The sequence below is a fragment of the Centroberyx affinis genome, unplaced genomic scaffold (genome assembly GCF_046629955.1).
Source record: "Centroberyx affinis isolate AG114_WGS23_722 - 3 ecotype Tasmania unplaced genomic scaffold, CSIRO-AGI_Caff_v1 ptg002536l_1, whole genome shotgun sequence".
Lineage (NCBI taxonomy): Eukaryota > Metazoa > Chordata > Actinopteri > Beryciformes > Berycidae > Centroberyx > Centroberyx affinis.
The window spans coordinates 213,132-226,131 of record NW_027280754.1 but is presented as its reverse complement, the minus strand read 5'-3'; the positions used below and the strand labels follow the sequence as shown (position 1 = coordinate 226,131).

General features: G+C 41.1%; 2 protein-coding genes across 2 annotated transcripts; one reads left to right on the top strand and one right to left on the bottom strand.

Annotated features, from left to right (window-relative positions):
* Positions 1 to 980: 980 nt before the first annotated feature.
* Positions 981 to 4,057, bottom strand: crybgx (crystallin beta gamma X). Its single transcript, XM_071534408.1, has 5 exons — positions 4,014 to 4,057; positions 3,426 to 3,474; positions 2,599 to 2,720; positions 1,751 to 1,886; positions 981 to 1,124 (listed from the first exon to the last, which is right to left on the bottom strand). The coding sequence occupies exons 1-5, from the start codon at positions 4,055 to 4,057 to the stop codon at positions 981 to 983; spliced, it is 495 nt and encodes a 164-aa protein (XP_071390509.1).
* A 2,384-nt stretch (positions 4,058 to 6,441) lies between these two features.
* On the top strand, positions 6,442 to 12,151 carry LOC139656778 (lactase-like protein). The gene is made up of 13 exons (XM_071534400.1): positions 6,442 to 6,568; positions 6,696 to 6,856; positions 7,313 to 7,400; positions 7,539 to 7,648; positions 7,764 to 7,892; positions 8,002 to 8,097; positions 8,186 to 8,240; positions 8,371 to 8,532; positions 9,130 to 9,404; positions 10,182 to 10,308; positions 11,001 to 11,200; positions 11,315 to 11,378; positions 12,036 to 12,151. Exons 1-13 carry the CDS (start codon positions 6,442 to 6,444, stop codon positions 12,149 to 12,151), a joined length of 1,710 nt encoding a protein of 569 aa, XP_071390501.1.
* The last annotated feature ends 849 nt before the right edge of the window (positions 12,152 to 13,000 follow it).

The window sequence follows — 13,000 nt, the reverse complement described above, 5'->3', positions numbered from 1 at the left end:
GTCACTGGTCTGCGCACTTAACAAGAGTTCAGTTTGGGGAGACAGAGTGGAAAGTTCATGGAGGAGACCCATAAACCGAATTTGAATGAGTGCTGTTTGAATGGCCAACAATGTAGAGAATCCCTTGGAATGTAGTAATATTGGTATAAAAATATACTCATAAGGTAAATAAGCATATTATGAGCAATCACCAACTATTTTCCATTGCTCATTCACTCTCATAACCTTTATCAACACAGATCTGCAAAGATGAAATCTAGATATATGGACATAAATTAGTAAGGTTGGTTCAATATGGTAAATTTGTAAAGAAAAATGTTGCTATGACATTACACGACTTAATGTGAATTGGTGAATAAACACATCAAATTTTGACCAAACTATTTATTTATTTATTTTATCGTTTATTGTATCTTTTAATTTTATTTATTTTATTTTTTGTATTTCACCTACGATTCTTGTCACATTGACTTTATTTATATGTACATGTAATTGTTTGTGAAATCTATTCCATTTGATTACTAAATGGTACAATAGGGATGGGGCTCTGTTGGAGCAGAAACATGGGGGGGGGGGGTATATTGTGTTTATCCAACTGTATCTGTTATTTATTGCATTTTGTATGACTTTAAATACCAATAAAAAGACCTCGAACCGAAAAAATAAAAAATCTTGACCAAACTAATGTTTTTTTGACAGCTTACTGGGAATTAGCGCTGCATGTTCTGTAGCTTAATAGTTCTGAATTTTAACTGTAGCTGTAGTACGCTGCTAAGTTATCATTTCTGCCCTTTCAGACCTGTAACTTGGTTGGTTCTAACCAGATCCAAGCTCTCCTGTGATCCCAAGCTGGATTCTAAGAAATGCTCATTTTCCACATCCTCCTGTTTTCCCGTGTTCCTCTGTCCCACCTGTTCCTCTGAAACAGGTGGATTGACACAAGACAGAAGGAGAGAAAGTGGGAGAGTGACGCGGTGCACTTACGCTCCTCCCAGGACGCGGATGGAGGCGGCTCTGTTGAGGCTGTAGCGGTTCATCAGGTTGGGGATGTCGTCCTGGATCTCCATCTTCTTACCAGAGAAGCCGGCTCTCTCGAACAGCTGGGCTCTGGGGGGGTTGTTGTCCTACAGGCGGCATCATATAGAGATACACTGAGTGGGTGTGTTTGTGTACATGACGTTTTCCCTTTCAAAACTGGTCATTCTTTGTAATCAGAGACCTCCAGCAGGATTGGTGTCACTGCACACACATCAGACTGTCTCAAGGGTTTATGGCGAAAAGGGCTTAAGGGACCTCTTTGTTATAGCAGAGCAAAACTTTAAATGATTGCATCTTTCACCATCAAAACATAAAAACTGTCCCTACTTTTATGTGAGTTTAATATTCAGAAAATTGCTATTCTACATAAAGCTATTAACTGCTGTTACTCCCTTTTTCCACCAAATCTAATCTAGGGTTTTCGCTAGATTCTTTTGGATTTGTCCTCCGTTTATTTTCATTTTGATCTTGTTTACAAATGTTTTCTTTTGACCATCAGATGAAGCTCAACACGAGCTTTCCAATGAAATATAACACACATTTTACACCCTTTTGCACCAAACTCTTGATCTGATTGTCTCTTATGAACCAAGGACAAAAGAAATTATGCTCACATCCAGTCCAATCAATTTGTCTCTTGATTGATGCATATTTGTGAGTTTCTGAGCGCCTGATGTGACCTGATGTGTGTGTGTGTGTGTGTGTGCCTCACCTGCTTGACAGCACGGACGGAGGAGACATGGTCCATCTGGGCGCACCACTTGTCGTAGCAGTTGTACTCTCCTCTGTCGGCCATGTCCCACAGGTACTGACGTCCCCGGAAGTTGTCATGCTCGTAACCGATCCATCTGCAAGGGACAGAAGGAGGAGAGAGGAGAGAGGAGAGTCAATGAGAAACACAGAGGAGCAGGGGAAACTAGAAAGCACCTGGAGAGCGCAAACCTACGCCAGTGCTGGACAATTCTCTAACTTGATGTTACACCCCAAAACATCTTTCCTATCACTTCAAATTGAAAGTTAAATTGATTTCTTGATCCTGCAAACATACTCTAAGGATTTGGAATCAAGACTCTATCCCTGTGAGTCTCATAGTTAGGGCTAAAAAGCGATAATCATCCAGTGGTGGAAATCCCAGATCTGGATCACCACAAAAATGTTCTTGACCCAAGGCCGATCTGTCCACCAATTTTCATGGAATCCATTCATAGGTTTTTGAGATATTCTGCTGAAAGACGGATAAACAAACTAACTATCAGATGAAAACATAACCTCCTGGGCAGAGGTAATAGCAGGGTAGATACTTGTGGATTCTCATCCTATCAAGGTGTTTTTAGATGGTTGGCCTACGGTATCTATGTCCACTTTTATACACTTGGAGCTCTCTTCTGTGACCGGGTGAAACAAGTGAAAGGCTTAGTGTGATGAAAGAATGACGTAATTGTGCTGAAGTCCACTGAAAGGTCATGTCAAGAGAACTTCAATAGGCCTCTACTTTTCATGTGAGTGAGAGTGTGTGTTGCAGTGACATGTAGTGTGCTTTAGGTGGTGGTGTGTACTTACGCTCCACTCTCCACTTGCACAGAGTTGCATCTCTCAGGGAAACTCTTGTCACTGAGTTTCTGGCAGTCTGAACTCAGGTCCAGCCGTCTTCCGGCGAAGTTCCTCTGCTCGAAAAGGGTCACCTGAGAGAGACACGAGAGGGAAACTGTAAAGACTCCCTGCTCTCATTTTACTGTCACACATCCCAGTGGTTCTCAACATTTTTGGCTTGTGACCCCTTAAAATGAAGCGATCTTTGCTCACAACCCCCCAACACAGGCTTCATATGCAGAGTGGTGAACAGTTCAACCACAGAATGATTTTCCCTTCTCAGGTTCTTTCATCTGATTAATTATCAGAGGAGGCCGAGAGGCTGAAAACTATTCAGTATTCCACAAGAAGCAAGCTAAATTTAGGAAACATCAGAAAAAATAGACATGATAATGAATTTGTATAGTAGAAATATGCTTTTTTCCTATCCTATAAAACATCTTGCACCCCCAAAATTATCTTCCCCCAGGTTGAGAACCACTGACAAACTTTAACACTCAAATGTCTCAAATAAAAGAACATCACTTTACATTTATTTGCCTTATACCTCTTATGAAAAACAACTATAATCACACAATACAAAATACAAATATATGTCCCTAGAAGTCCCTATAGGATTGGAGCGATAAGAGTGATAACACAGGAGATAAAAAGTACCATAAAGTACAATAAAGTTACTATAAACACACTATTCAGTACCACAGATACACAATAAGTGCCTACAGGGACACTGTAGCAATTTTTCATTAGGGACCCCATCCTTTGTCTAAATAATCCCACACAGTCATATGACTCACCCTCCCACTGGACCCGTAGAAGGCACGTTGGAGCACAGACCCCAGCTTGCTGTGGACACAGAAACATCTTTCATGAGGAATTATATCCTACACACGTCATTCAATATGAAGGAAGAAGATATGTCAGACAGTCAGAGAAACTTTTGAAGCGAACACTAGAGTTGTTGATAGTTTTCATGAGGAACTGTGGAAGTGTTTGCATATCAGATCTGAGTCCCTGAGAATTGCAATATTGGTGGAATTTTGTCAATGAATTTGAATTTTCAACTGAAATTTCAATTTCAATTTCCAGTTCTGTTATAGATTATGAATGTTAGTTTTCCCCAGTAGGAAGTGTTGCCGTGTTTTAGTCTGTTTTAGTTTCAGTCGTGTTTTAGTCGGATTGCACCTCAGATGTATGTGTGTACATCTCCACTGCCATCATCAAAACTGTAATGATTTGGGCAACTGGTGTTGGAGGCGTCAGAGAGAGAAGAGTGTGAAAACGAGCTGGAGGTGGGATGTCCAACCATGACCCCAGCCCCCCCCTCCCTCCACCACACACACCTCAGCTCGGGGCCCGGCTGCTGCACGGCGCTCTCAACATACCTGGTTTGTTGGGCTAATCCTGGGACCTTAGTAAAGATGTTCATGTCAGCTCTGCGAGGCCAGAAGAAAGCCCCTTAAATACAGCAAGGTGAGCTGGCCCAACAGGTACTAGAAAGCTCATAGTGGTTCTGCAACAGTCGCCGGGGCCCTGGAAGGCATTGATATGCTAAACACAGTCCCACGCTCATGTTGTCTTCTCTCTGCAAAACCTGAACACACACACACACACACAAATGAACTACAAACACCCGCACACAGAATAGCACGTGCGCACAAAAAACACTCCCACACATGGCAAGCAATAGAAATACATGTGTGCACACAAATATACAAACACAGAAAGTACACAGGCAGCGAGTACACAAGCATTATGTTTCTGTACACACACACACACACACACACAAACACTACACACTTACATGTAAACGTGTGGACAGGGAGTGCAGTGCCAACAGTTTTGGCTTTGAACAATTCAGCGTTTTCTGCAACAATGCTTTGCCCCTGATGATAATAGTTGTATTCATGCTTTGTGCAGGGCCAGCTCTAACACACTGTATTGACTGAATAGGCTGGTGACCCTGAAGGCTGTACTGATGGTGGAGGTCTCTGCCATGAAAATGTATGGCTATGTCACCTCTATGAAAATCAACGCATAGTTTAGAGTTTACTGCACCAACTGTTCAAAACCAAAACCTGTTCCATCGCTGGACAGTTGGGAAATCGGCATTTGACCGCTGAAAGTTCATGTCTAGTTTAAATTACAATCTTGTAATTTATGTAGAGATCTTCGTTGACATATCTGACATATTGTGTATTGAAAAAGGTAGAGAGTAGAATTTCTGCCTAATAAAGGATTTATAAAACTGATTTTATGAACTGAACAATGTTTACATCCATGGCTCTATAGCTTGTGGTATTTTCTGTTATTTCTGTAGTGTGAGTATAATTTCTATTTATATCTAGGCTTATGTTTAGACTATATTTTCTCTTCCCCCCCCCAAATGAATTCAGTGTAGCATACATTGTTTTTTTGATTAACATTTAGTCTAACAAGGGATTGACGGGATCAATAATTTGGTGTTGTGTTTTTCACATTTTTTTAATCAGAATAATCTAATATAAGGTAGATATGTATGCAGTTTGCACAGATGTGGAGGGTGTCATTTCATTTGACAAAAATATAGGGGGACGAGGGAATTGGCTATGAGCAGTGAAAGATTTATGCACTATTTTCTAGAGTGGTTCCTGTTGTAGCTTTCTACTTGACTAATTAGCCGTATATACCATCAAGCTCTCAGTGAGAATATATATTTTGCTACACTAAATATGAATGTGCTGAATGAAAGCCTTGCAAAAAGCTGCAAATGGATCAGACTCTCTAACATTAACTTTGCTTACAGTGTCAAAATCCCTCCTTGTTCCAAAAGATCTGTTTGCCCCAGCAAATTACGCTCACACTCCATTGACTTCAAATGGCGGGGTATTTGGGGGAAGGGGAGGGGGGAGGGGGGGGGGCATGGTTTTGCGCTATGTGGGCCACTGAATAGCGGAAAATGTACTGGATGCTTCACTGTGTTTTGTTTTGGTGACATTGGCTCTGAACCCACCGGTGACATTTGTGAGCATTAACGAGGTCCAGAAGCTTGGGGACGTTTCTTGCATTTTGGAGTTGTTTCCAGTGGAGACAAATGCAGGACGTGCTACAGGTAGACATCTATATGTGGTTCTGAGTGAGGCGGCTGGCTGAGAAACAGACTGGGCAAGGGGACAGACACAGGGATAGACGTGGGGAGAGAAGCAGCATAGGCTTTGGCAGGAGGCAACTTTACATTTTTACCCACTTTTTTTCAAAGGAAGAAGAATTTGGTTATCTTTTGCACCACTAAAGATATAGACTGGTTTGAAATGTCGCTCATCCTGACGGTGCTGGACAAGCTGGCTTATTTTCTGTCTCTTATAGCGTTTTGTGTCAGTGTGTCTTATAGCTGGCTGAAATGAAACTAGATTCTTCCAAATATCCACAAAGTCTGAAAATGGCAGAGTGGAATAAATGATCCTTAAGATTTAGGATTTGTGTTAGGATGGTTTTGCTCGAAACCTTTGGACACCTGACACCTCTGCGTAAGTTTCTTAATCTTTACCTTATCTTGACATTTCTGTATATTTCACGCGTGTGGCTGACCTGTGATCTGTCATCAACAAAATATATCTGATTTAGGGTAGACTCGACGATGGGGATTCGCTTCAGATTGAGAGGAGATGCAGCCTTGTAGCCTTTTTTTTTTTACAGGTTTTGACAGTCTGCAAATTCCTGTGTTACCATCTGAACCACCATATCTATGAAATCAGTGTTCAAACTGGGATGTGTGGGTAACTGCTCTTTGTGTAGGTGTAACCGAAGACAGAGCGCTCCTTGCCAAAGATCACTATGCTGCCACGGTGGATCCTGAGGCCGTGCCATGTGCTTGTGTTGGTGCTGTGTGTGTCAGCCAGCGAGGACTTTGACTGGACAAAGAATGAGAGATCGTCTTTCTACTATGGCACCTTCCCAACTGGTATGACTAGTAACAAAACACAAACGGTCCAAAGGCCCAACGGTGATTGAATGCCAACGCCTGTGCCAAAGTGAACTCACAAAACACCTGCAAAGCACATGACTGTTCGCTTTCTGTTCCTCTGCAGGCTTCTCATGGGGGGCTGGAAGTTCTGCATATCAGACAGAAGGAGCTTGGAACATAGACGGCAAAGGAATGAGTATCTGGGATGCATTTGCCCACAAAAAAGGCCGAATCAGCCTAAATGACACTGGAGACGCCTCGTGTGAAGGCTACTACAAATTCAAGGTGATATGCAGTAAAGTGTGTTTGATATCTGTCCAGAAAAGCCAAGGAATTACACAGATAAACTGGAACAATGCTCCGACTTGCTTTTACACCCACAGACATCATTCATGTAACTTAGATTTTAAGTTAAATTGATTTCTTCACCCAGCAAACGTAACCTTAGGATTTGGAATCAAGTCTCTATCTCTACTAGTTTCATATGGCTAAAATCGTCTAATGGTGGAAATCCCAGATCACCGCCAAAATCTAATCAATTGTCCACCAAATTCCATGGAAATCTGTTCATAAGTTTTTAACATATCCTGCTGACAGACGGACAGACAAATCAACTATCGGGGGTGAAAAAATTACTTCCTTGGAGGAACTTAAGTAAAAACGGGAATAAATTACACTGTCTGGCTTAGTCATAAATATTAAATGATCACATGTTTTTGAAATATGTTTTCTGTTTTGAAGGATGACATCTCCTTGATGAAGGACATGAAGTTGAATCATTATCGTTTCTCCATCTCCTGGCCAAGGATTTTACCCAATGGACTGAAAAGTAACCACATGCCTCCCCTTTTATCTATAATAGTATATCAGAGATTCTACAAATATTTACTTGTATGCTGATGACTGTGTTTATGCTATGATAGTGAATGCTGACGTTAATTTTAGTATTCACTGGCAACTGTTTCAGGTGAATACATCAATGAGAAAGGAATCAAATATTATGATGATCTGATTAGCATGCTGCTGGATAATAAGATCACGCCCGTTGTTACTCTGTATCACTGGGATTTACCCCAGGTGAGCACTACACTTGCTAACATTTGTTTTGAGTTTCCATTTGCTCATTGAAAGCCACACAAGTTAGATGCAGGTGAAAGCCTTTCTCTGCACTGTGCATGCTGTGACTCCCCAGGTCTTAGAGGAGAAGTATGGCGGCTGGCAGAACAGTAGCATGGTGAACTACTTCAACGACTTTGCCAACATATGCTTTGAACGATTTGGAAGCAGAGTGAAGCACTGGATCACTTTCAACAATCCATGGGTACAGTATGTCATGGCAATATCAAATTGAAATGTGAGATTGAGAAAGACTCTGTAAATACAAATGTAATGGTAGATTGTATGTCTTTCTGTCTGTATTGTGGTTTCAGTCCATTGCGGTAGAAGGCTATGAAACAGGAGAACATGCACCCGGGCTGAAGCTAAGGGGAACGGGGGCTTACAAAGCTGCCCACCATATCATCAAGGTAATAATGAAGTCATGGTTCAGTACTCTAGGCTATATACGCATACAACACACATCAAGGTAATACTGCCTTTCTTTCTTTGCAATAGGCACATGCTAAAGTCTGGCACACTTATGACACTCAGTGGCGAAGCAAACAGAAAGGTAATAGAAAAATCGATATACAGTACCTTCACTGGCATACCAATTTACCTTCAATTTTGTCTGTGAAACCGATCCTTGGCCTTTTTACTGGTTGCAAAACTGCAGTAACTGAGTGTGTCTGTCTGTCCAGGTTTGATTGGGATCTCCCTGTCTGCGGACTGGGGCGAGCCGGTGGATATCTCCAACCAGAGGGACATTGAAGCAGCAGAGAGATACGTCCAGTTCTACATGGGATGGTTTGCTACTCCCCTCTTCAACGGAGACTATCCCCAGGTTATGAAAGATTACGTTGGTACGTAAGGGTCACAAATAAACACAACGTGTTCTCATACAACCTTTTGTATGATATCTTAGGAAAAGTCATGCACCCTTGATTCATACTATACCTACACATGTTAGGGTTAAGGTTAAAGTTAAGGTTATGGTAAGCAACTAAAACAATTTGGTTAAGGTTAGGGCAGTGGATCTCAACCTGGGGGCTGGAACCCCTCAGAAATTTTGTGAAATACTCTTGGCCTCTTCTGATAATCAAATGAAACAACCTGAAAAGGGAACATCATTCTTTGGGTGAAATGTTCACTCTGGATATTGTAGCCTGCAAGAAGCTTTGTTGTAAGAGGTCACAAGCCAAAAAGGTTGAGAACCACTGCGTTAGGTTTAGGTCAAAACTTTTGCTGAATAGGAAAAATTGTCAGAAAATTAAACGAGTAGGGAATTGAACCCGGGTCGTTGGAGTTTAAGTTTACAAAGTTGGCATGTACCTGCATGCTGCGTTATTATCCACTTTTTTCTATTACAGTAAAAAGCAGCTACATCAAACCAGGAAGCCACCATCTTTATGCACTTTGTTTTTTAACTGCCTGGTCATTCCCCCCCCCCCCCCCCCCAGGCAGGAAGAGCGCCCAGCAGGGCCTGGGAGCGTCGCGGCTGCCCGTCTTCTCGCCTCAGGAGAAGAGCTACATTAAAGGCACCTGTGACTTCCTGGGCATCGGCCACTTCACCACCCGTTACATCACCCAGAAGAATTACCCATCAGGCCGAGGGAGCAGCTACTTTGCAGATCGTGACCTGGCTGAGCTGGTTGACCCCCGCTGGCCCGACCCCGGCTCAGAGTGGCTCTATTCAGTTCCATGGGGATTCCGCCGCCTGCTGAACTTTGTCAAGGTACGCAAAGGCAATTTTGAGTAAAACCTTCCAAATCTGAAGCTATATTAGATCTATTATAATGGAAGGTGAAGCTATATTGATAACTGTTAGGGAACTGGGTCGTTACAGCAGCAAAAGTAACAGGATAGCAGGTAAAAATGTTAATATAAAAATAGAACATAAACAGTGAAAACAGGGTTCCAGCAGGCATTGACAAGCCTTTGAGACAAAGGGATCCGAGTCAAATAAAATAAGGTCTTAAAAGTTTTTGAAAATGAATTGATGGCCTTGAAAGTATTTGACGTTTTATTAAAACATAGCACCCAAATTCCTCAATATGCCTCAGCTCTCTCCCTCCTCAGCATCAACACTTCACAAACCCAAGAAAAACCCTGTGATGGAGATTTGTTAAAAGAATTAAGGATTTCATCAGGATTTCTTGACTTGACAAGAGTAAAACATGAGGCTTCTATGATGTCTAATTTTGGCCAATGTCATGTCCCTAAAACATGGCAATTTTGAGTTATTCAATTTCACCAAACAAGACCTTGAAAGTCATTGAAACACGCTTGAATTTGATGTCCACGTTTTTGATGTCCAAACATTTGTGGGATATAAACCTATGCAGCTGACAATACCAACACGTTAAGTAGACTGTAAGAGTGAGAAGTATGGGAAAGCGTATGGTATTAAGCGCATTAGCATTTGTTATAGTATCAGTGAACATTATGAAAACATAAAAATATCAAAGTACACACAGTATAACATGAATGTAATGACACGTCTTCCCAACAGACTCAGTATGGAAACCCCATGATCTATGTGACAGAGAACGGCGTCTCGGAGAAGATGATGTGCACCGACCTGTGTGACGACTGGAGGATGCAGTTCTTCAGAGACTACATCAACGAAATGCTCAAAGGTCAGAAACAAAACTCCATACATCGCTAACACAGAGTCTATCGCAAATGAAAGCTTTTAGTGCTTGGGTCCAGAGGTCCCAAGTCCCAAGTCGGTCTCAAGTCTTGAGGCACAAGTTTTTCAAGTCCCAAGTCTAAATGTAGAAAACCAAGTCAAGTCAGAACAAATCAAGAGTCCAGTATCAATTTAATATCTTAAAGAAAACTAAATATCCAGGACTTTTCAATGCAACATGGTTTTAATAGGATAAAAACTTGGTAAGAGCATCATGAGTTTGATTTCTATAATCAGTTTCAACTTCAATAAATTCAATCATTCCATACAAATTCAGAAAACAGAATTTAAATTCAGTCGTCTGCTGGAACAAATCTCATCACTTTCAATCTAGTTCATTTACACAAACACAAGATCTTTTGTCGAGACTTTAGAAACCTTTTCAAGTCATCAAAGTACAAGTCAAAGTCAAGTCCCAAGTCACCAGAGCCCAAGTCAAGTCTCAAGTATTCTCTTCATGCATCAAGTCAAGTCTCAAGCAATTAAAATTGTGACTCGAGTCTGGAGACTGGTTCATGTTTGAGTCTTTTAGCTTGTTTCTAATCTCATTTTACTGAGAAACTTACATGTTACTGGCAAAAAAACAAACGTTTCCTTGTTTTTTTTTTGTTTTCTTTCTTCTCCTGGTCCATATTATAGCAATCAAGGACGGGGTGAATGTGAAGGGCTACACAGCTTGGTCACTGCTGGACAAGTTTGAGTGGGACGAAGGCTACTCCGAGAGGTTTGGACTCTACTATGTGGACTTCAGGAACAAAAACAAACCACGCTACCCAAAAGCCTCCGTTCAGTACTACAAACGCATCATCAGCTCCAACGGCTTTCCCAACCAGAGAGAGGTAAAGTCTCCTTCTAGTGAACTACAAACACATTTCACCTTAAAATAATATATTGTATGAAAATAGAAAAGTTAGATTATATGCCCACTGTAAGAGTTTGTTGTATCTTTCCAGGTGGAGAGTTGGAAGAGGAAAGCCATAGAGACTTGCTCCTCCAGCAACCAGCTCCTAGCTGCAGGTGAGTGCCACACAGCATTACAACAAGGTGTGATAAGCTAGGTGGGGCCAAACAAAGGAAAATTCTGTCTCGAGTTCCTTTTTCCAATATCTAACAGGGTTTTTCTTTGTTTTGCCCCTCCAGCTAGAAGAAAATCCCAGGAAAATAAGGAACATGCAGGGATGCCAAAGGCTTGGCCAGTGCATGATGAAGTTTAGGTACAGAGTGTCAAATGTTGCTGTGAGAGATAAGATGACGCTGCAGTCAGGGTTCCCACACTCACTTGGACATCAAATTTAAGGACTGTTCAATGAATTTCAGGCTTGCTTTGTGAAATTCAAGGCCTCAAAATTGGCCTTTTTGGGCTAAGACATGACATTGGTCAGAATTAGACACCATCGAGGCCTCATTTTGTACTCATGATCTTGTTATGTGAAGAAATCCTGTTGAAATCCATAATTTTAAACAGAAAGCTGAGGCATATTGATGAGTTTGGATACTATATTTTATTTGATTTTTTTTAAAGCCCATCCATTCATTTTCAAAAAAACATTTAAGGGCTTAATTTATTTTTCTCAAATCCACAAACCTTCAAGGATTCCCGAGGCCTGTGGGAACCCTGTCCAGAGGGTTTTTAATTAAAAATTGGATTGGAAATGTCTCTGCTGTCTGTTTCAGATCCCTTGATAGGCCACATGGAAATGGTAACAGAGATTGTGGTTCCCACTGTGTGTACGCTCTGCATTCTCCTCAGTGCAGTCTTCCTCATGTTCCTGCTGCGTGGACGCTTCTGAAACACACACACACACACACACACATACACACATACACACACGTTTTCTGTTTTCACTATGCAAGACCTCATAGCGGCCTTGAAGCTGAAGAAATCAAGCTGAGAGTGATTTCAAAGCAGTGAAGCTATTTTCTGTCAAGAGCATTTTGTTGATTTAATTGTCATTCTGTTCCATTTTGAACGAACAGACACTTTTTCAGGCTGACATTATAAAAGCCAATACATGTCATGATTCCGGATGAATGAATTCAAGCTTGGTATTTGATGTGAAATGAGCTAGGCTTTGTTTCAAGATACCTGTTTTATTTTTAACAAACTGGTCTTGTGTGGTTTTTGATAAGCAGTAAAATAATAGCTGTGTCCACTCACCACTTTTATACACATAGGCTGATTGCAGAGAGGAGATGGTTACAATGTCAATCAGTTTGTAAAATGGAGAAATAAGAGAGATGGAGAGATTCCATTATGTGTTATTGTATATTGTATATGATCTGTGGATCATGATAATTGAATTCATCTTCAATAAAGTAAAAATTTAAAAGAGTTGTGAAAATGCATGTAATTCCATTGAACTATGGGCTGAAAATAATGCTAATTATTGAGTGAGAAAACGAAGATGTGTTTTTAGAAAGTGCACAACATTAATAGATCAGGTAATGTAGGTTATAAGTCTATATTTCAATGCAATGATATTCAAATGTCACTGTGTGTGTGTGTGTGTGTGTGTGTGTGTGTGTGTGTGTGTGTGTGTGTGTGCCCAAACGGTGATACACGAGGAGCTGCGCCAAGTCAGCTGAATTTCCCAGAAACCCATTTTCCTGTTTTTGTCCTTCAAATTAAAAGCCCGGAA